The sequence below is a fragment of the Salmo salar genome, chromosome 02 (assembly GCF_965601325.2).
Source record: "Salmo salar chromosome 02, fSalSal1, whole genome shotgun sequence".
Classification (NCBI taxonomy): domain Eukaryota; kingdom Metazoa; phylum Chordata; class Actinopteri; order Salmoniformes; family Salmonidae; genus Salmo; species Salmo salar.
The window spans coordinates 59943044-59966642 of NC_138292.1; the positions used below are offsets into that span (position 1 = coordinate 59943044).

General features: G+C 40.7%; 2 protein-coding genes across 6 annotated transcripts in view; both read right to left on the reverse strand.

The window, feature by feature from the left end:
• LOC106586907 (patatin-like phospholipase domain-containing protein 6) overlaps nt 1-10238 on the reverse strand; it is a 44756-nt gene extending 34518 nt beyond the window's left edge. For 3 of the 5 annotated variants that reach the window (XM_082965602.1, XM_082965609.1, XM_045706971.2), the window contains exons 1-6: nt 10179-10234; nt 6599-6634; nt 6218-6314; nt 6058-6107; nt 5409-5464; nt 5137-5278 (exon numbers count right to left, since the gene is read on the reverse strand). The gene's annotated coding sequence lies outside the window, so the exon portion shown is untranslated. Of the gene's footprint in view, nt 1-2557; nt 2709-5136; nt 5279-5408; nt 5465-6057; nt 6108-6217; nt 6315-6598; nt 6635-10178 lie in introns of those variants that run through there. The other 2 variants (XM_014174684.3, XM_045706967.2) reach the window with 2 other exon arrangements.
• A 1171-nt stretch (nt 10239-11409) lies between these two features.
• Nucleotides 11410-14164, reverse strand: LOC106586900 (homeobox protein MSH-C). Its single transcript, XM_014174640.3, has 2 exons — nt 13638-14164; nt 11410-12987 (listed from the first exon to the last, which is right to left on the reverse strand). The coding sequence occupies exons 1-2, from the start codon at nt 14071-14073 to the stop codon at nt 12572-12574; spliced, it is 852 nt and encodes a 283-aa protein (XP_014030115.1). The 5' UTR covers nt 14074-14164; the 3' UTR covers nt 11410-12571.
• Between the last annotated feature and the right edge of the window lie 9435 nt (nt 14165-23599).

The window sequence follows — 23599 nt, forward strand, 5'->3', positions numbered from 1 at the left end:
TGGGACAAGTCTTGAGTGGCCCAGCCAGACCCCAGACTTGAACCTGATCGAACATCTCTGGAAAGACCTGAACATAGCTGTGCACCAACGCTCCCCAGCCAACCTGACAGAGCTTCAGAGGCTTTGCAGAGAAGAATGGGAGAAACTCCCCAAATACAGGTGTGCCATGCGTGTAGCATCATATGCAAGAAGACTCAAGGCTGTAATCGGTGCCAAAGGTCCTTCAACAAAGTACTGAGTAAAGGGTCTGAATACTAATTTCTAAACACGTTTTTGCTTTGTCATTATGTGTGTAAATTGAGATTTAAAAAAAAAAATAATCTATTTCAGAATAAGGCTAACCAACAAAATGTGGAAAAGTGAAGGGGTCTGAATACTTTTTGAATGCTCTGTATGTACTTTTGAATCCCAGCTAAAGGGATAATCCATGACATCATGGTCTAGGAACCAGAGGCCAAGAGCTGCATTGTATGAAATCAAATCAGAGAGAGCGGCTGACAGTGGACTGTCATATTGCATAGCCTGTCACAAACATACCTGAAACAGGATGTGTAGCATCAAGGTCTATTCTCATCCTCCACCATTCGTGTTTTACTCATTTAACCAACTGCTGAAGCAAAACTGTAAGTACCCAAACTACTGAATATCCCTATGTTCATAAATGCCCATTTTTAATGAAATACCATGGTAAACTAGGCCTAGCAATGATTCCACCCAGCCAAGCAGTACTGTCTGGCTCTGGAAACATCCCATGCTCTGTTGGTCTGTGCTGTATAGACAACAAGGAGGCCCAGGGTAATCATATAGAAAGGAAAACATACATGTTTCCATTTGCTCATCATTACATTTTCCCTGCCCCTCACTCACAGTTGCAGTGCTAAGCTTTTGTCGTGGAAAGAATTTGCTCTCGAAGGATAAAAGACAATCAATCGTGCAAACTTAAAGTACTGAGTGTCCACTGATCCCAAAAGAGTTGCCTTGTCCCTTCATGCCATCTCAGTGAATATTAAGTGTTGTCAGTGTATATCCTATTGTGTAACATGTAGGCCTATGCTAACTATTGCATTCATTGCACACTACTACTACTACTACAAGGCTTAGGCTAGCAGAATTATTACAGAGTAATAAGATCACTGTCAGTGAAAAGGGTCAAATGTTACAGAAATCTCCTCTAGCAGAAGCAGCTGTCTCTCTCTCCCACTCTCCAGTAATAGCTTGGTGGCTATTCCCATTGTCCTCAAAACAATACTGCCAGTGTTGATGTCCCTAGGCCCAGGCATGTGCAAACCTCTTTCCCTCTGTCATTCCTCCTTCTCTCCCTCTCACACCAGGAGCAATAATAGCACCACCAAACCCGTTTTATTTACGTACACTGCCCATTCTGGGCCAGGGACCAACAGCCTATAGCATGTTTATACTGGTTCAGCCTGTCAGACCCCAGAGAACAGACAAACTACTGTGGGAACTATGGACAGAAAGTACATGAACTCTGACTGAGCCAACGTTCTATGGTGTGCAATAACTAGGGCCATAGAGAACAGAAACCAGACATAAGCATATGGCCCAACTTGACTTTTGCTCCCTAAAGTCGATCAATTAGCATGAACCATATTACCGTTTTCAAATGTGTAGGTTAACTACAGTATAGCCTTTGTGGCATGAATTAATAGCTCATGAGTCGTGTGCAGTTGTGAACGGTGGCAGGACAGTGTGGCAATAGTAAGTCAGCTCGGGTGTCTATGTCGAAAGAGTTGTTAAATAATTCGCATGTAGTGTTGCATTACTAGCCCTCATTAATGACCTGGTCGGCCCTTTTGAATCGAATGTAGCCGCATTCTAGCTCGGACCTGCGCAAACCGTGGGTATGTTTTTGCGCAGAGTACGGTAATGAAACTGGTGAAGTGATGCTAATTTCGTGTCTCGGCACTCATCTACCTTAGCAGTACTACAGGGCCAAACATGTTCTGGAAAGCCCATTAGAAACTTGTACTCAATTAAGTCATCTCATTATTTTGTAGCTAGTTAGCTAGGTACATAGCTAACAGTTACAATGTGTGCCGCTACACCACAACATTCAGTAGCCTAGTTACAGTAGCTAGCTAAGTTGACACGCTTAAAAACAGCAGGGAAGCATCATAAACCTCGCTAGCTAGCCGTTAACTACGGTCCCCTCTAGTTAGCGTTGGCATATGATGACCGATAATGCCAACACAACAGCTAACGTTAGGTCGTTGTTTACGATGAGACCAACCAGCCGTAGAAAATACCTAATTTAATGTACAAATACAGTCGCTTTCGAATTTCACCAAGTTGGCTAGTGCAGAAAAGCCACCAGAATCTGGTTAATGCAAAGATGCTGTCTTTTGACCTCAGCAGGGACAGTGCTTATTGATTGACATGCTCCGCACAGCTCGCGCACTATCTGAACATTTGGTGACACAATCTCTACCACAAAGACACATACATATGTCAATTTATTCAGCTAGACAGACCTCTCACTAGAAATGTTATGATATTTATCTACATGTAAAGTGAATAAAACGATAAACGCCCTTACCTGAACTGCGTGTTTCTCGTCAATCTTTACAGTACTGTCAAATAACACACATAGCGGTAAATGATCTGTAACGTAACTCCTCCTATTTTTTTTATTCTACATGAGCCGCAGGCCAATCAAAATCTGAAATTGTGGATATCTAATCCAATCTGCATCCAGGGATGAAATGTTGCAACATAGCCCGCCTATCTTTAGATAGATATGAGAGAAGTGACCAATCGAACCGCAAGGTTGAGAAGGGGGCGCTACAAATAGACCTGTGATTGGCGAGGTGTATGACTGACAATTACACTAACCAGTAACAAGAGACAACAAACCAAAAAGGTACTGTACAGTTTATCATGCATGATTTTAGTAAATTAATCTTGATAACTGAACACTCACTTTAGCTGCTAATAAAATATTTATGATGGATCCTTGAATCCGACTACAAACTAATGACAATACATATTGATCAACTGGGTATGTAGTCCACGACATTGCCCACTTTCTACAGGTGCCATTATTAAAATAAAAAATGACAACTTTTTTTTTTATCAGAATCTTCAGACATCTACCAAGATGTATATTAGATAGGAAAGATAATGCAGCAATTTATAAAATATAATGATATTCCTCAGTGCTCATCAGTATTTAGTATTGAATGAGGGATGATTGATTCAATCATTATTGTGGTGGTTTAAAGGCCCTATAATTAGTGTAACGCCACATCCAAAACGCTAGGCCCGCTCCTCTTTTCTCTGTACACCAAGTTACTCGGTTCTCACATGGTCTCTCCTAGCATTGCTATGCGGATGACACTCAACTGCTCTTCTCCTTCCCCCCTTCTGACACCCAGGTGGTGACACGCATCTCTGTGTGCCTGGCAGACATCTCCGCTTGGATGTCGGCCCACCACCTCAAGCTCAACCTTGTGAAAACGGAGCTGTTTTTCCTCCCGGGAAAGGCTTGCCCGCTTCAAGACCTCTCCATCACGGTTGACAAATCCAGTGTTCCCCTCCCAGAGTGCAAAGAACCTTGGCGTGACCCTGGACAACACCTTGCCATTCTCTGCAAACATCAAAGCAGTGGCTCGTTCCTGCAGGTTCATGCTCTACAACATCCATAGAGTACAACCTTTCCTCACACATGAAGCTGCGCAGGTCCTAATCCAGGCACTTGTCATCTCCCATCTAGACTACTGCAACTCTGCTTTGGCTGAGCTCCCCGCTTGTGCCATCAAACCCCTGAAACGTATCCAGAATGCCGCAGTCCGCCTGGTGTTCAACCTTCCTAAGCTCTGCCATGTCACCCCGCTCCTCCGCATACTCCACTGGCTTCCAGTCGAAGCTCATATCATCTTCAAGACCCTGATGGTTGCCTACGGAGCAGCAAGGGGAACTGCATCCCCTTACCTTCAGGCTATGCTCAAACCCTACACCTCAAACCGAGCATTCCGTTCTGCCACCTCTGGTCTCTTGACCCTCCCATCCCTATGGGGGGGGGGGGGGGTCACCTCCCGCTCAGCCCAGTCAAAGCTCTTCTCTGTCCTGGCACCCCAATGGTGGAACAAGCTTCCCCCCTAAAGTCAGCACAGCGAAGTCCCTGTCCATCTTTTCAAACCGTCTGAAACCCCCCCCACCCCTCCCCAAAAAGGCACTTCACTTTTCCCGCTAACACTGACTTTGCTAATTAATACTTTGAGGGAAAAGGAACATTATACGATTGTGATGTGTTGTCTCACCTAGCTATTTTAAAATTAATGCACTAATTGGATAAGAGCGTCTGCTAAATGACTAAAATGTAATCCATACAGTAATTCCACATTGACATAAATAAATTCAGCTAACAACAAGCAACACTTAAATCATTCACAATACTAATTTCATACATTTGTGCAAGTATGAAAAGTGTGCTGTGAGTAGAAGTAACTAGGTAGGTGAGTCTAGGTGCCACATTCAACCTGGAGCCAAGTACATGCATATACTGCTTCCCAGTGGTACTAACTTGTCAGTACACCATAGCGTTTATTATCTGGGATATTCTACCTAGAACATATAATTTACATGTGTATCACATTAGTGGAAACTCACTGTTCTCAAAGCAGGCTGCCGGTTTTGACAAGCAGAAGTGACCTTTCATAACAGGTTAGGTAGACTTACACAGCAGGTTAGGAGAACTAACGTGGCAGGTTAGGAGAGGGTTTCCCAAACTCGGTCCTGCCCCCCCCCCCCCCCAGTTGATTCAAAGCTTGATGATGAGTTGGTCATTTGAAATAGCCATGTAGTGCTAGGGCAAAAAAACAAAATGTGCACCTAGGGTGGGCCCCAGGACCGAGTTTGGGAAACCCTGGTTTAGGAGAATTAGGTTCTCAATCTAGAAACAGCCATTACATCATCAACATTTCTATTTTGTAGTGGTAATATTTAATTGACAAAATGCATGATAAGAAAGCTAAATTAGTGAAGCAACAAACAAATGTTTGGCGCTAAAACCAATTGAAAATAATCATGACAATAAAAGAATGTACTCAGATCTGTATATGATCTATTTTGTGAGGCAGAGTGATATGACTGGTGATAAGTCTGCCATGGGCTTACGTGGCTGGCCAGTAGTGATAAGTTACAGCTCGGCAATGGGTTTGTGTGGGCAGTACAGGTGCTTCTCCATGTCTAGCTTGGTCTCGGGGAACGTGTCGATGGTCATCTGGTCGAACGGGATCATGTTGTGGAACTTATCCAGCTGAAAAGACAGGGAGAGCAGTGAGGACAGTATGGACTCTCACTCCATACTGCAAACTGGAGTATGTGTGTGTCAGAGAGAGTGAGAAAGTGAGTGAGTCTTCTACTCTATGCATGTATTGGATGGTCACCTCTGTTGAATACTGGGTGATGGGGGGCCTTGGATGCCTCCAAGTAGGCATCTTTTCTGAGGGAGAAGAAGATACCATTACCTCAGAGCAAAATGCCTGCACAGACACACATTTCAGAGATAAACAGAGTCAAATAAAGTCAAATATGCCTAACATTTAGGGCTATGAGTTTTTCCTGACCATGCACTGCCCATAGATAGAGGACTCTAGTGCTCAAAATCCTGTTTTAGCCTGGGCATCACCATTGAGGACTTTCAACATCTTGAAGTAGTTAATTGGGTGGAACATCCTATGGGTTAAGGAAGGCTCACATAATTCCATCTGGGTCATCAAGAGGAATCAGCCCATGAATTATACTCATTAGCAAACATTCCATAACTGCAGGTGGCAGTAAATCGCCAACCTTGGCATTATACCTGTTCAAACAACACATCTAGGTGGCAGTATGCACCCTTTCTGTTTGTTTACCAACTCATAGAAGTAGTAGAAGAAAATGGACAACTTCAAACGGAGATGGACTCAATGACATTGACTGTGCGCTCACAGATGCCATAATGTAACAGATACAAAGTAGAGTCCTCTATCATTCTCATGGTACTAACCTGCCCAGAAAAAACTCCTAACCCTACCCATATGACTTGTAACTCACTGCTTCTGCTTCCTGAGCCTCGATGGCACTGGAATAGTCAAGGCACCGAACTGTAGGGGGAAAGCAACATCTAAATGAGTACAGTTATATCCAACGAACCAATCACATTAGCACATCACGTGTGCACATTGGCAAAACCCTATTTTCTGAAGGGTTCCACCTTCTTCTCAAACTCATCCACCATCCCTGCTCTGGCCACTGCAGTCTTGTAGTAACTCCAGTCGGTGACTACAGGCTTCTCTGGCAGAGAGTTTAGCCTATGTGAACACAGACATAGAGAGAAATCAGACGGGTCCTACAAGCCAGTCACCATTGGTCCAATATTGCTATTAAATGAAATATATTGCTATTAGATCATGTATAAAGTTTATCATTGCGGGAGTTGATATTCTTTGTCAAAGATTGTATTTGAAAGTATTTGGTAAATGAGTGCCACTGACTTGGCAGAGATGGCATCGCTACGCATCTTCAAATCAAATGTTATTTGTTTACATGCGCGGAATACAACAGGTGTAGACCTTACAGTGAAATGCTTACTTACAAGCTCTTAACCAACAATGCAGTTTTAAGAAAATACCTAAAAAAAGGTAAGAGATAAGAATAACAAATAATTAAACAGCAGCAGTAAATGACAATAGCGGGGCTATATACAGGGTGTGCCCGTACAGAGTCAATGTGTCAATCGAGATAATTGAGGTAATTATGTACATGTAGGTAGAGTTATTAAAGTGGAAATGCATCGATAACAAAAAAAGATTTGCAGCAGCGTAGACATTACAGAGAAGTAATAACTCAATGTTCTCGATCTAAACTACGCAATCTTCAAAGGAGGGTAAATCCATTCGACTTTTTGCCCGCACCCCTTTTAAATTGAACGAAACCGTCCATACATATTTTCCCATTGATGTATTTGACCATTTTAAAACACAATACAACCACACATGTAGATACAGTACCATGCCATTAAAATCATTGAGGATGACAAACAGTTTGAAAACGTATTTCCATTGTGGTCCTCATGAAAATACATGAAAACAAAATATAGACAAGATTCTAATCACTGGTCACCATAGCAGCACCCACTCGTAGCATGCGCTCCAGCAGGTATAGCTCACTGGTCACCCCCAAAGCCAATTCCTCCTTTGGTCGTCTTTCCTTCCAGTTCTCTGCTGCCAATGACTGGAACAAACTGCAAAAATCTCTGAAGCTGGAGACTCATATCTCCCTCATTAGCTTTAAGCACCAGCTGTCAGAGCAGCTCACAGATCACTGCACCTGTACATAGCCCATCTGTAAACATACAAATCATTAAAATCCAGACGGAAAATATTTACACAAGAAGCAACCTAATTTCACACAGTCAAACTCTGTCATTTAGTAAGTTCACCATTCTCACTGTTAAACATCGCACAGTGTTCAACACACACCAAGACAATTCCAATGTGAACAGTTCCTATTTGGGTAAACCAAAATGTTTTTATATGTAAGTATCAGTATTTTGTCTCCCCCATACCCCAACTTCTTATCTTGCCACATTTTTAAGGAGTTTTGTTTACACACCTCCTTGACAGTATATATTGATTGAAGATCATTGATGTGGTCTGGGCAACTGGCTGAATGTGACTATCTACCTACCTCATCCCCATACTGTATTTATTTATCTTGCTCCTTTGCACCCCAGTATCTCTACTTGCACATTCATCTTCTGCACATCTACCATTGCAGTGTTTAATTGCTATATTGTCATTACTTCGTCACCATGGCCTATTTATTGCCTTAACTTAACCTAATTTGCACTCACTGTATATAGACTTTTTGTTTTCTTTTGTTCTACTGTATTATTGACTGTATGTTTTGTTCATTCCATGTGTAACTCTGTGTTGTTGTATGTTTTGAATTGCTATGCTTTATCTTGGCCAGGTCGCAGTTGCAAATGAGAACTTGTTCTCAACTAGCCTACCTGGTTAAATGAAGGTGAACTAAACAAAATACATCTCATCAATAGGAGGAAACTGTCAAATTAAATAGATGACCATGAAACGTTTATTGAAAACAATTAGATTTTCTTTAAGCCTGTGCAGTTATAAGCATTTTGCCCATAAACCATTTCTCAAGGTTAATCTTAAAACTCCCTAGCGTAGGAATGGATATTATATGGTTTGTTACACCATTCCATTCCTCTGCACCAGTGATAAGGAAATAGCTTTTTCCAGACATGCTCCTATAGTGCAGAGGTCTGATATTGACAACACCGGCTTTGGTGTGATGACTATGACAGTCAAATCAAATTAAATTATGTTTGTCACATGCGCCGAATACAACAGGTGTAGACCTTACAGTGAAATGCTTACTTACCACCCCTTAACCAACAATGCAGTTTTAAGAAAAATAAGTGTTAAGTAAAAAATTAAATAACAAATCATTAAAGAGCAGCAGTAAAATAACAGTAGTGAGACTATCTACAAGGGGTACCGGTACAGAGTTAATGTGCAGGGGCACATGTTATTCGAGGTAATTGCGGTAATATGTACATGTACACTATCGTTCAAAAGTTTGGAGTCACTTAGAAATGTCCTTGAAAGAAAAGCACATTTTTTTGTCCATTAAAATAACATCAAAGTGATCAGAAATACAGTGTAGACATGGTTAATGTTGTAAATGACAATTGTAGCTGGAAACGGCAGGTTTTTAATGGAATATCTACATGGGCGTACAGAGACCCATTATCAGCAACCATCACTCCTGTGTTCCAATGGCACATTGTGTTAGCTAATCCAAGTTGATCATTTTAAAAGGCTAATTGATATTAGAAAACCCTTTTGCAATTATGTTAGCACAGCTGAAAACTGTTGTTCTGATTAAAGAAGCAATAAAACTGGCCTTCTTTAGACTAGTTGAGTATCTGGAACATCAAAATTTGTGGGTTCAATTACAGACTCAAAATGGCCAGAAACAAAGATCTTTCTTCTGAAACTCGTCAGTCTATTCTTGTTCTGAGAAATGAAGGCTATTCCATGTGAGAAATTGCCAAGAAACTGAAGATCTTGTTCAACGCTGAGTACTACTCCCTTCACAGAACAGAGCAAACTGGCTCTAACCAGAATAGAAAGAGGAGCGGGAGGCCCCGGTGCACGACTGAGCAAGAGGACAAGTACATTAGTGTCTAGTTTGAGAAACAGACGCCTCACAAGTCCTCAACTGGCAGCTTCATTAAATAGTACCCGCAAAACACCAGTCTCAACGTCAACAGTGAAGAGGCAACTCCGGGATGCTGGCCTTCTAGGCAAAGTTGCAAAGAAAAATCCATATCTCAGACTGTTCAATTAAAAGAAAAGATTAAGATGGGCAAAAGAACAGACACTGGACAGAGGAACTCTGCATAGAAGGCCAGCATCCTGTAGTCGCCTATTCACTGTTGACGTTGAGACTGGTGTTTTGAAGGTTAAAATATGTCAACCCTGTTTGCAAGCTTTTAAATTATATTGAACTCAACCGTTTATATTTTTGGTAAGGTATGCAAAATGAGTCAACTTTGAGCACCTTTATCTCGTGACTGTTTTGGCATTCAGGTCCAAAAAGTCACTTTCTGACCAAGTCTTCCATGGACAAACATGTATGGAAAGTTTTGTTTAAATCAAGGGATGCTGTCAAAAAGTGATTGAATTCAAATGGATTTACCCAGGAGAAATGCCAAGACACATGATGGATGCACTTGGGTATTGCTATTGGGTTTGCTAAACTGCCATTTCATCCCTGCTGTCAAGAAACAATGTGGTGACACTTGAAACAGTCACATGTCTTGAATTATGCAAGCATGCCAATGCTTCTACTTTTCTTCTGCAGATGAGCAAAACGCTGTTTAATCATTGCAAGCACTAATGTAAAACTTAACTGCATTTTTTAATGCGAACTCTGCAAACTAAACGTTTGACAACCTTGCAAGTTGTTAGCACCAATATTACAGCCAAGGTCGGAATGCAAAACACGTGAGATTTCAGACGAACGCCTACGTGTGGGAAGGGTAACAATAATAACTATATGCCGTGCATGTGCAGGACAAGCACACGTTGCATTGTATAATATTTCCATAACTGACATGGCTACCAAAACGTTTTACTTACAAAACTTTAATTGACAAAATACCTCGTTACGTCCAAACTTTTACCCACACTGCGCAACTGTGGAAGTGCTTCTATTTCTTTGGTGCATCTATTGGTCGGGAAACAAATAATGAGTGTATATCGCCCACTACCGTGTTGGAGTGTGAAGTGGTTCCAACATGAGGACCCTTGCGCACCACTCCAAAATCAAGACGGGTTTCTTGGAGATTGTCATATTTCAAAAATACTGAACATCCTCCCAATTTCGCTAAAGCTCCCTAGGCTACTTGGTGGTGAAAAATGCCATATCATTCCAAAACTGTAGCCTAAACAACCATGGGAGAAATGAAGACACATCGTTACTTGTTGAGTAGGCCTATACGAAACGCTTTGTGATGGATGATACAAACGGTTCATGTGGAATTAAGAAATTACTAGATATATTGAATAATACTGGTTGAAATCTACTGTTTTTGTGTTTAATATGACAGAGATTAATAAATCCAAATCATAGCATCCAAACGTCAGTGGTCGTTTCAACTACCGTTTAGCTTAACAAATGGCAACAAGACACAAATAAAACAATATATTAAGGGAAAATCTTATGAAAGTGCATGATTATAATTATAATTAACATTTTAATAAATATTTATGATAGGAGTACGGCTATTAGTGGTAGCCATATTACATTTTTTTTACATTTTAGTCATTTAGCAGAGGCTCTTATCCAGAGCGACTTACAGTAGTGAATGCATACATTTCATTACCATACTGGTCCCCAGTGGGAATCGAACCCACAACCCTGGCGTTGCAAACACCATGCTCTACCAACTGAGCCACACGGGACGAGAGCCGCACAAGTCTAGTCTTGTCAAGGTAGCCTATAAATTTCGTTTTTCTTGTCAAAGTAGGCCTAATTCGCACAACTATTAAATTGTTAAGAAACATATATAGCCTAAGGATATTTTTCGTTTAAACATTGCAAGTATCAAGAAAACATTTGCAGTTTTTGTTGCAGCAATTTACCATTCCAGTCGTCATAGATGAACGAATTATACAACTATTATTCAGAATAGATGGAGGTTAAATACTGAACCTTGAAATTAGAAATAGTTTTTACATTTCTAATGAAGAGAAAATGTAGGCCTACATTGGTTCCTGTCAAGACCATTCCCCCTTTCAATCTTGATGTTCCCCGTGTGGTGTAATACGTGTCATCTGTGTTCATTGACGAGACAAAAGCATTTCAACAGAAGTTTAAATTATAATGTTTATTTACTGAGCTCCGTTTTTACAGGTATGAGTGAATAATTAAAATAAGACCATGCATGTACACAGTACAGATACAGAGATATTTAATAAATATCAATATTCCTGCGTCTTCTTCCATCAGAGTTGCAGGACACGTGAACACTATTATTTACAATGATATTATTTATATTTCTTGAAAATAAAATCAATTTTTTTATCATACAAATATCCCATTTGTAATTGGTCTTAAGGCCTCTCATAGTAAAAAAAAAGTACAAATTATTTATGCACATTTGTTTTCTAAAGTAATATTTCACTCCATGAAAAGAAACCGGATTTACAGAGCTTGCAACTGGAAAGAAATTCGGCAAATGTACACATGCATAATTCTGTTGGTCATGATTTTCCATAATTGTGTGGACGGACAATTGAATGTGAAAAATCGTCAATATTGAACAAATGAAACAAATGACAGACATTTTACAGTTCAATTAAGCTTTTCGAGAGCTCAAAATAGGCCTAGTTGGTATTTTAAGGCACTTTCAATAAGGCTGTTTTAAGTACTTTTTCGTTGCATGGCGCACAGGGCTATATATTATGCACGAGGATATTGACGTTGTCTAGGCCTGTTAAATTACATAAACTTAATGTTAATGCCCCCCTTTGTGTATAATCGAAATGGATACAAAAATGTATAGATCTAGTGATCAATTACACACGCTGTTAGTTGCAAGTGGCAAATGGGTTGTGTTTTAAGGCCTCACGTGCATTAACAACTTGGCCATTGATAACTGCTCAACTATCAGAAATCGCTATCAGAAATATACAAAATAAGGCCTATAGGCCTTTGATATAAAATGATCTTGCAATCACCATCTTGCAATCAACAATGTGGCCAACATTTGGCTAAGAATATCTAGGCATGAGAACATGTCCCACAAGTATTGGCCTATTTGACTTTAATGAGCGTATACAACATATATCTAAAAATGATCTATGTCGCGTAGACAAATATAGGCCTATGGGCTTTCTGGGAAATGATGGCTTTCTGGAAAAATATATCCATGTTTCAGACCGGGGGTAAAGTTAAATGTTGCAACCATGTTTGAAGACATATAAATGACATATAATTTTGTATCTGAAATGTAAATGCACAATCTAAGTCAAGACAAATAATACATTCCATAGGTGACAGGTCCACCGAAGAGTCCCGGAACAGGTAAAGTGGGCCTGGGGTAGGCGTTAGAATGTCCGTAGAGAGATGGAGAGCCCATGTGCGCTCCCAGGGGGAATGGCAGAGCAAAGGCAGGTAGCATGGGTTTCGACGCCAGTTTGTACTTTTCTAACTCGGCCTCCTGAAGTCTCTTGGCTTTAGCCCTCCTGTTTTGGAACCAGATTTTGACCTGGGTCTCGGTCAAATTGAGGGAGTTGGAGAATTCGGCTCGCTCCGCAATGGAGAGGTACTGCTTTTGTCGGAACTTCCTTTCCAGAGCGAGCAGCTGGGAGGTAGTGAAGGGCGTTCGAGGTTTTCGGTTGTTTTTATGTTTCCTTAAAGGACATGGAGGTGGACTTAAGCTTCCTGGAGGGACAAATAAATGAAAAGGTATTGTTATTAAATGGAAAACTCAAGAACGGCTGACCCTTTAAAACAACACATTTCACTGCGCCTATGTGACAATAAATTAGTCATAATTAGTCTCACCAAACAAGGTATGCATTTAAGGACATTAGCATAAGGTTTATTCCTGCACCGTGGCTTTTAATGGATAGGCCTACCAATTTCCCAATTCCAAAATAGGCCTATGACAAACTTCGGGAACATACAGAAACTTAGGTCTAAACTGTGCACAATTAGACAATCGGGCTACTCTGAAATAACATTGTATTATTAGACTGATATAGGGACATTTCGAGGCAAATTCTGTAGATTTTTGGATAGACAGGCGCGACCACAGTGATGACAACATATGTGAGGTAGGCTTATGACGATCTTTTATGTGAGGTAATAACGATCTCATAAATACAATAACATCAATAATAGACTAATAATAGAAAAACTAGAAATAATACTACTGCTAATAATATGACTACTACAACTTTATTATTATTATTGTTATTATTATTATTATTATTGTTATTGTTATTATTATAGACAAACAATAGGGAATAGTTGGCCTAATTAGTTGACCAACATTTAGACAGCCAATAACTCTGGAAGCGGGGACTTACGAGGGGGAGTCGAGAAAGATGTAGTCTGGAACCAAGTGCTCTGGTCTTTCTCACAAAAATCTTGATTGTCGTCATTCTGACAGTCCGACACGCTCTGCGAGCTTTCCGGGGAAACTTTCCTCTCCACGTAAAAATTCCTTGGAGAAAACTGTTCCGTGATCTGCACCGCCGCCGCCACAGGCTTCGGTTGAACGAGACCCGAATCCGAGGAGGGAGAAGAATAGTAAGTCCTGCAGGTTGTTTTCTTGGAAATCAATGATTCGACGCTGAATGGAAGACTGCTCGTCTTACTTTTGTATCCTTTGTCGGTTGTCATATCTTTGGGTTGCAGCTCCTCACACTCCGTATCCGACTCTTCTTTCTGGTGGAGTTTAATCTCGTGGGACGGAGACCCCGATAGGCCAACGGGATTCATCTCAAAGGGGTACGGGGCCATACACCTCCGCCTGGCCAGCTCAGGAAAATCGAATCGCGATCGAGAGTATAGAGTCTGGTACTGTCCTCGCTGTCAGAATATTGCCCAGTAGCTCAACTCACTAGATGGGGTCGTCTATAAAAGGGCAGTAACTGTTCCCCTCTCCGCGCCGTCCAATCATCGTCTCAACTCGGCATCGTGACGTCCCCAGCGCTCCTTTCCTCCGTCCTCATTGGCCCTCTGCCTTCCAAGAGACATCAAGAGGCCCTTTGAAAGCGACAAGAAGTTTTAATCATACAGACCCCGTGCGGAGCTGGTGCATTGATAGCTCAAGGGGGTTTTGTCTCCGCGGAACACAAAGTAGAGCAATTTTAGCGCAATTAACCAGTGGGGAGGCCTCATGAGTATTTACATCCATTAGTTGAGCACTTATTGGAACCTTTTAATTAATTAATTTCACACCCGAGAACGCTGTGATAAGATGCAGAAGAATGCAAGGTTATAAAGGAATCCTTCTCAAGTATTAAATAGGCTAAAATAAAACAATAGAAAATACAAAAAATATGGAAATACACAAAGAAATTGAAACTCGAATATTAAAAGTCATGTAAACATTTATGAAGAGACATATTGAATAAATACATCGAGATGCTATGACTGTTGGTCACACAGCATTACGCCAATTTAAATGCTGTCATGGACTTTTTAAAGTTTACAATAGGCTCGGTTGAGAAGCAACAGGCGTTTTTTCTCCAGGTCAAACTATTTAATAAGCCAGACAAGTTGTGTTTTGGAAGGCGCCAGCCTCGGCGGGATCAAAAAGGAAGCTACCTCGGGGAGAAAAGGGAACGGTTAACTCCACTTAACCAATTGTACTCGAAATATTTCATAGTCCAGTGCATAGCTGCAGGAAGGAGGCACAGCCACTGGCATTAAAGACGGTTAGCCTGTTTCACTTCTTGGAAGAAGAGAACATACGACTTGATCGGATGATAAGAGGGGCAGTATTTCAAAAATGTTTTTGAAAATGATCATATTTCCACAGAAAGAATACACATCGAGCAACATTGACATTAAAATGGTCAAATGAACAATGAGGAATAAAAACTAAAATACAAAATATCAGGTAAAAAAGACAATGCAATGAATATTGATTTTGATTTTTTTTAAATAAAGCCTATTAATCTTTATAACAAATATGGAATATTTGGCATTTGCCATCAAATACCTTCCACAAAGTAAAGTAAAAAAAACATACATTTTAAAGGGACAATTAACAGCTTTTTAAAAATACTTTAAATATTATAAAAAATAAAACATTTACTTGACAGTTTGGAATATCTGTGGTGTCATGGCCTGATTTCATATGTGTAGACCTAGTTGTCTCCTATCACAAAACATCATTTGGTAGCACTTTAAAGTGGCAGCATAGGCCTTATGTGACCACATATTATTTTAACATTAATGCCTTTGATTGAAGTGTCAGCAATACGCAAAATAAGCTCTTAAAGTGTAGTCTCTCATTTCCTTCAGGGGCTTTGTAACATAAGGATTCTCTCAGACATTCTCCTTCACTAAAATCATCACTTCGCCCCAGTGTCATTGATGTCAACTATCATTCATGACGTGTATCATCCCAAAGCGTTGCCCTTCTGCACTCCCAACATGATACCACAGTAAATAACACCATATAATCCAAGATGGCCTCCCTGGCATGGCCAACCCCACCTATCTCAGGACCCCACTGAAAGCCTGTTTGACTTCCAACAGTCATCAGCATGATCAAATACACAATTAAGACTTGGTAAAGTGCAAAAATGGCCGCCTAGTAGGCCACAAGTGTGTGGGGGGGGGGGGGTTGTCTTAATTGAATTGCCTTAGCACCATCGCTCGGTTAATATTCTGGCAAGGAAGACACTTAGAGAGAGTGCATGGTCACTCCAATACACTGGAGACCCACTCAGCCCTCTCTGGATTGTCTTTGTTACTCTTCACACTTCAATTTACAGTTTAGTTGGATTAAAGGGTGAATAAATCAATATTTGAATCTGGCCATTCATGAGAAGGCACGTGTGATTGGTTCACATTACTTGACCGTCAGTCAGTCATATTTGGTTTATGACCTTATGTGTCCTTAACTCCTTAAAGATGCACTCTCAAAATGTTGTATCATTTCAGCCACTAGTTTTGAAAGTGGGGCTCACGAGCCAAAAGTGGTCCCCGTTTTTTGTGTGCTACGTCATCCAATTGTGTCCTACCTCATCCATTTTGTGTGATATGTTACGAATTTAGCAATTTTTATGATATCGTACGATTTTTTGCAATTTGTGTGATATGTTACAAATCCAATTAGTGCAATATGATTTGAATTTGTTGTGCTTAAGATCCCGGAGTGCATCTTTAAGTCACACTATGAATGAACTTGTGTCACACATTAAGTGTAATTGGTCCACTTCATTTGACAACAAGTCATATTTGGTTTATGACCTTATATGATTTATGTCAAATTACATGACTGTCATGGTTGGACATCTTACCAAACTGACGTAGTTCTGTGGGCAATCAGGCTTTTTCTCAAAGCTACACAAGGACAAGAAAGATTGATTGATTGGTTAACTCAGCGAAATGAAGTTGCCTCGAGCAGCACTGCAGATATTGCGATGAGCGAGATGTACGACTTCGCTTTCACACAAGGGTTCTTTGTAAGGCAAAGTGTTCTACCTTGAACCTTTAACATCCTAAGGAAGAAAGGATTCTTTGATGATTCTTTGGAAGGCAAGAAGGGTTCTACATAGAACCATATATAATATTTCCCAGCATGCTCTGTTGAAGGGAGATTTTCAGAATTGTTTGTTTTACTGTAATATCTGTGCTTTTGCATGTACATTGATTAGTTGATACATTTTATGCTACACAAAGATAAATAACATACAGTTTTCTAAACACCCAATCTGTTGGATTTATTGTACCCGTTACTGAGATAGTTGTTCCAGTTTAGATGATTTTGGTAGTCTCAGTATTCAATCTTCCCTACCCTGGCAGTCATTCTGAATGCAGGTTGCAGGTGATTAACAATTCCACTTGACGGAAATCCTAACTCTGGCTGGATTCCAATAGGAATTACACATCACTTTGCAAGCATAATGTGACTTGAAGGCCTGATGTGGCCTGTAAACCAGGAGATTCCTAACACCACTTTGTTTGTGAGTAACTTGGCCCTCAAAGAAAGGCCTTATGATATATGTAATATATTGTCAAAAATAATAACATTTTACGGCCAGTGGAACCGTTCATCGAGGGTTCTAGGAAGAACCGTCCAAAGATAAACGGGTTCTCAGTAGAACCCTTCATAGACGTTCTAGGAAGAACCTTTCGATGATAAAGTGGTTCTTGGTAGAACCTCTTGGAAGTGGTTCTTGTAGGTAGGGGGTTCTTTGAAGAACCCTACATAGAGGGTTATAGATAAAACCACTTTTTTTCCAGACTCAGATTAAACCTAATCCTGGACTTTCAATGGAAATTCTCCATTGAGAATGGTATTTCGTCAAGGACTAGGCTTAATCTGAGTCTGGAAAAAATGTGTTTTTTTTATCTAGAACCCTCTATGTAGGGTTCTAGATTTTTTGAGTCATTTCAAAGTGCCTGGATATCTAGGCTTCCAATCTCGCATATCATTCAAATACATTTCAAAATACCTGAATGAATAATTACAATCATTTACACTCCTTCCAAATGAGTCTGTCATTATCAATATCTGAACCACTGTGACAGTTTCTCATTTAAAAAAAAATCAGGCCCTAATTTGGGAGTCCACCCCTGCATTTTCATATCTAACAATCTGCCTCTCTGTCTCCTCTCTCTCTGACTCAACAGGCACTCTCCACAATCTCCTAGCCCAGCTGTTTTAGGTTTGAGATCCCAGCAACCATGTACCCTTCAGTCAATCTAATCTCCCAACTGTCGTGCTAGACGAGGATGAGAGGCGAATCATAGAGCAACACAAATCCATGCAGAGATTCACCCGATACAGGTACTACCCATAATAAATCTACACGTGAATTTACACCAAGTTACAGTAAAACGTTTGCCCCTGATGTACGGCCGGGGTCTTCGGTTTCAGACTTTCAGAGCCCTTCTCTCCTAGATCCCCAAAATGAATTTCTGTAACAGCATGCAGGCGAGTGAACTGTGTCAGATGTCATTACCGAGTTTGAAAGCAGATCTGTCCCCCAAGGTCGACACGTTCGATGGGAAACACTTTCCTTCGGCACCTGAAATGAGAACTTTGTCTTTGTCACAAATGGCACCCTATTCCCTATGTAGTGCTCTACTTCCACGAAGGGAATAGGGTGCCATTTAGGACTCTCATATGGGGCCTTTTCCAACATTCTCATGCTTCGATGGAACCACTCAGCCTGTTCGTAAAAGCAGGGGCCAAGTTTGGGCAGCGAATTTAGACAATGTGAGAAGACTAAGTTAGATCATCTATATAAGGTTCAAAATGAGTGGTATGGAAACCTATATAGTAGATGACCCCTAATCAAACTCCTAGCTCAATTAATAGGTTTTTACTGCTGAATGAAAGCGTGACTTAGGCCTATTTCTCTCACAGACAGTTGGAATGACCCCTGACCCTATATAATGACTAAGGAAACCCATAAAAGTAATTAAACACAATCAAAATCAAATTAGATTTCATGCGCAGTTGGATTTGTGTGTTAGACAAGGAAGGTACTGCAGCTGTATAGCTTGGAACCAGACAGAGAATTTGGGAATTCCAATCTAATACAGTGCACTCAGCAGACAGTGATTACATCCTTAGATGACTATATGATCACTAAGCAGTTGATCACTACAACCGCATTCGCCGTAAGCGTTGTGCACTGTACAGCAAAGCTGAATTCTCAGTCAGAAGGAACCTGGGGTGAAAGGTGCAGAGCTGAGCTGTCAACCAGTGAACTGTGAATTCCCTGATGTGGTGGTGTCCGTGCCGTGGTGAGGCCCTGCACAGTGACAAACAAACCGATCATTTAGAAAGTGAGGGACAACTGGAACCCAATACGTGTGAGATGGGCTTGACAGACAGAAACACAATGGCTGATGGGTAATGAAACAGAGGGAGACGGACACACTTGCTAACACCACACAGGAGGATGGAGCGAGGGGACACATTCGCTGGCCATCGCCATCCAATCACGCCACTCTCTCACCGCTCTGCTCTCACATGAGTCTGTATGAGGAGAGAAGTGGAGAATCAGCCGTCCAGAATGGTGTGGATTCTGATCATGAAAATTAAGTACCCACTAGAGAGGGATTTTGGGGGTGGATCTGCCAAAGTCAGTTACTTAGTCTTCAGTTTTATCAATTCTTATTACGTGTCAGAGATAGGGACCGAGAACTGCATGGCTTAAACAGTACGTGAGCAGAATTGAGAGGCATCCTCATACATTTCACATAACTATGAGAAAATATTTTGAGTGTATTTTTATCTTAAAAGTTCCTTGCCTTGCTTCATTTGCATCCATCTTCATTTAATTCTAACATCAGGAAGCCAGGCAAGAGTTCTCTCCCATTTAAATTAAAGTGGTTTAAATAGCATTGCCTTGGGTTGCAGGATATCCGTGGAAAATCTCTTGACCTTTCATTTGACTTAACAAGTCGAATCTATCCACATCAGACCGGCTTCAAGCTTGCAGTTAAATGCTGGTTAACATTTTTATGCCAAAGCCACTTCCCTCCTTGTGGCAACAGTGGCATCAGTCAGTGAGAACTGGTCCTGGTCGCTGAATGCATGCTGGGTAATAAGATAAATGTTGTCGCAGAATGCACAAAAGTGAAATGAACTTGTCTGGCTTTTCTACCATTACTTCTATGACATTTCTGAGCACCATAAATGAAATGAGCCATTGAATCATTTTCGGTTCTATACAGCATCATTTGATCTAGCAGTGTACAACAACAATGATAACAGTACTACTGCTACTCCAACTACAAATTAACTATAATGAATAACAGCACTATAATAACTGAAATATGAATGTTGATGATGAAGATGAGTCTTTAATGTGAAGAATTACTTTCTTGTTATCATTTGTCATTCCATCCAAACTGCCCTTTACACAAAACAAAACAGATTCTGTAGCAGGCCTTGAGAGAGAGAGGGAGGGAATTACACACAGTTGCCAACAGAAAGCATTTAAGGTAGTGGTACACCCCAAGAGGTGACAATGCAATTAACCATTTTCATTTGACCTCCGCGTTCGTCGGCCATAGAAATCAGCATTCTTGAGGAAAGTCTGGAGACAATGCGAGTGGGCGAGCGAGGTTTGGGAATACAGGGGACAAAGAACTTAGTGTGACTACTTTGAGGTTACAAAGGCAACCAAAGAATGTCACCACAAACTCCTACTATCTTCTCAGCCAAAGTTGTGATGCATTATATTTGAGAAAACCCTAGGCAGCAGCCTCAATTTTCTCTTCACTCTTGGCCGGCATTTCAAGCCGGGGCCAAACCAGAAACTATTGCATAAATTACAGCAATTTAGTATACAGTATATTATATAAAAACACTCTTTTCACATAATAAAAACAGATTGGCTGAAATATGGGCTGTGAGTGAGAAAAGGGTAGAATCAAAAAGATGTGTTGCAACTGTTCTTTTGGGGGTTTTGCAGGTAAAATATGAAAAAAAGGTCTGTGTGTGTTGGGTATGTGTTTGCGCGAGTGTGTGTTTTGGTCAAAAGTGTTTATGTGTTTGGGTGATATAAGTAGGTTATCAAAGCAGCGTTTGTTTTATCCTGATCCTGAAGCCTTGTTATGTGTGTGTCCTCACACTTTGTCAGACCAAAGAACTTGTGACAGCATATCCAACCCATCTGGTTCCACTGAATATCAGATGGATATTCATGGCTGTTTACAGCCTCATAGAGATTGTTTTTATCAATGAAAACATAAATATTCTCTAAATCGTTATTATGTAATATGAGTAAAAATATACACACACCAATCAAACATCTTATCAAACCAATGAATAATCACAATTCAAAAATTGCGTGATTTGTATAAAAAAAGTTCAAAAAGGTCATTTTTGTCATTTTCTTATTGAACGTCTCATGCCCTGACACCAAATTCGTTTTGCGATAACCCTTGTCACGAGAAAGATAGTAGACGCTGTTGAGTAATGTTCCCATGGGTAATATTCTGACTACGATGCTATTTATAATATGATGCAACAGTGTCTTGAAACAAATGCCCCTTTTGTAATGTTTTTGAGGAAAATAGCGATAAGCTCACTCAGAGTCAAATGGAATGAGACTTTATACCGATACGTGATAAACTTCATGCCAGATAGGTCATCAATATTACTAAACCCATCCTTTTCACCTTTTGCAAGGTCGGTTGTTTTAATCAATTTAGTTAACTTTTAAGTGAGTATCTATAGTAGAGATATTTTGATCAGATCAATGTTGTTTTACCCTAGGGTCATGTGTATATTTCACATAGGGTTATGTATATATTTCAAATAGGGTCATGTGTATATTTCACATAGGATCATATGTATATTTCACATAGGGTCATGTGTATATTTCACATAGGGTCATGTGTATATTTCACATAGGGTCATGTGTATATTTCACATAGGGTCATGTGTATATTTCACATAGGGTCATGTGAATATTTCACATAGGATCATATGTATATTTCACATAGGATCATATGTATATTTCACATAGGATCATGTGTATATTTCACATAGGGTCATGTGTATTATTCAGAGTGTCATTGTGAGACTTTTCAAAAACCACACTCTGTCTCCACTTTAAAGAGATCCCAATTCGTTCTTCACTATCGCCCTTGATCCTGCCGGATTGCACTTGTTTGATACTATAGTACTAATAATGTTATTACAAGCAGTAAAGGTCAGGACAAATAGTGTGCTCTTGAGCCGTCTTGAGATTACAATTTCAAAGTTCTCCCCATGAAAAAGCCCCAACAATGGAATGGGCTGGCAGAGTTAAAAGGCCCTTTCAATAAACAATCACGGGTTGCTTTTCAATGGGACTCACTGGAACCAAGTGAGCAGTGGGATTGGCTTTGAAAAGATGGAGCGATGAAGAGAGGGAGGGGGGAATTGTGGGATGTGACGGAGGAGTCGGGAATTTAAGAAGATGCCTCCCGAGTGTCTAGCTAATACAAACAATCTGATACAGGTGCACACATTTAATTTAGCAGGTCACTTAGTCGTATTTCTCCTTCTCCCCCCTCTCTCTCTTTCTCTTTCTTCGTTTTCTCCTCAAACGTAGCACTTATTTAGCCCTCCCTCCCTCCCTCCATCCTTCTCTCCCTCTCTCTGAACAGAGGGTGGACAGGAAAGTAGATGGGGGGGGGTCTTCTTTTTGTGCTATTGCTTAATGAGCTGGAAAATACAATTGCACTTTTCTGACTGTGAAGAAGATCGCCTGGAGACCCTTCTAAATTAGCCGTGGTAGGAAAGAGGAGGAAGCCTGGAGCCCAGGAGCCTGGAGGGGATAGAGGCTTGCTGAGCGGCTCGAATAGGGAGATGCTGGGGGGGGGGGCAATCCTGTTAGAGGGAGGGATATGGAGGGTGGAGGAATTGCTGTTGCATATTTTGGATTACTGGATCGGCTTGATAGAACAGCAGACTTGTTGCAGCGTCAAGCGCTCTTGGAGACTCATGCAGTTATAGCAATACCTCAAATCAAGTCCCATTTTATTGGTCACGTACACATGGTTAGCAGATGTTATTGCGGGTGTATCGAAATGCTTGTGCAGGTTGCTATTCAATAATATGTCAGAAAAGTGACATTAGCTACTGTATGTGTTGATATGTCAAGAAAAGTGTCATGTTAGGTTTTTGCGATAATATGTCATATCAGAATTGGATGGATCAACCCCCCCATGCAGAGCAAACTGATAACTTCTTATAACCTTTATATAACCTATAGCTTTTATTGACTCACTGTTTCACCCATCATTCCATTGAATTTCCTATTCTTCCTCAGTTCTATAATGTCAATAGAGGGAAAAGTCCTCACAGTGGATATGTCTCCTCTATACCATTATACTATATGCCCCTGGGTGCTCTTTTGACTGCTACGCTAGGCATCTGCTGCCTATGGGACCCCTATGGCCCTGCATGCCTATATCTGCATTCTAATGCCCCTGTCCTGCTGGGTTGGTAGCTTTAGCTATGTAATTGATGGCTTCCACACTTCGGGACCCAGGCCCTTAGTCTCTCTCTCTCTCTCTCTCTCTCTCTCTCTCTCTCTCTCTCTCCTCTCTCTCTCTCTCTCTCTCTCTCTCTCTCTCTCTCTTCTCTCTCTCTCTCTCTCTCCGCCTCTCTCTCTCTCTCTCTCTCTCGCTCTCTCTCTCTCTCTCTCTCTCTCCGCTCTCTCTCTCTCTCTCTCTCTCTCTCTCTCTCTCGTTGTTGCTTTATCTCTGCTGTTTTGGTTGGGGGTCTTTGACTGAATTGACTTCATTCATTGTCCTTTTATTCATAGAGAAATTATGAGAGAGAGAGAGACGA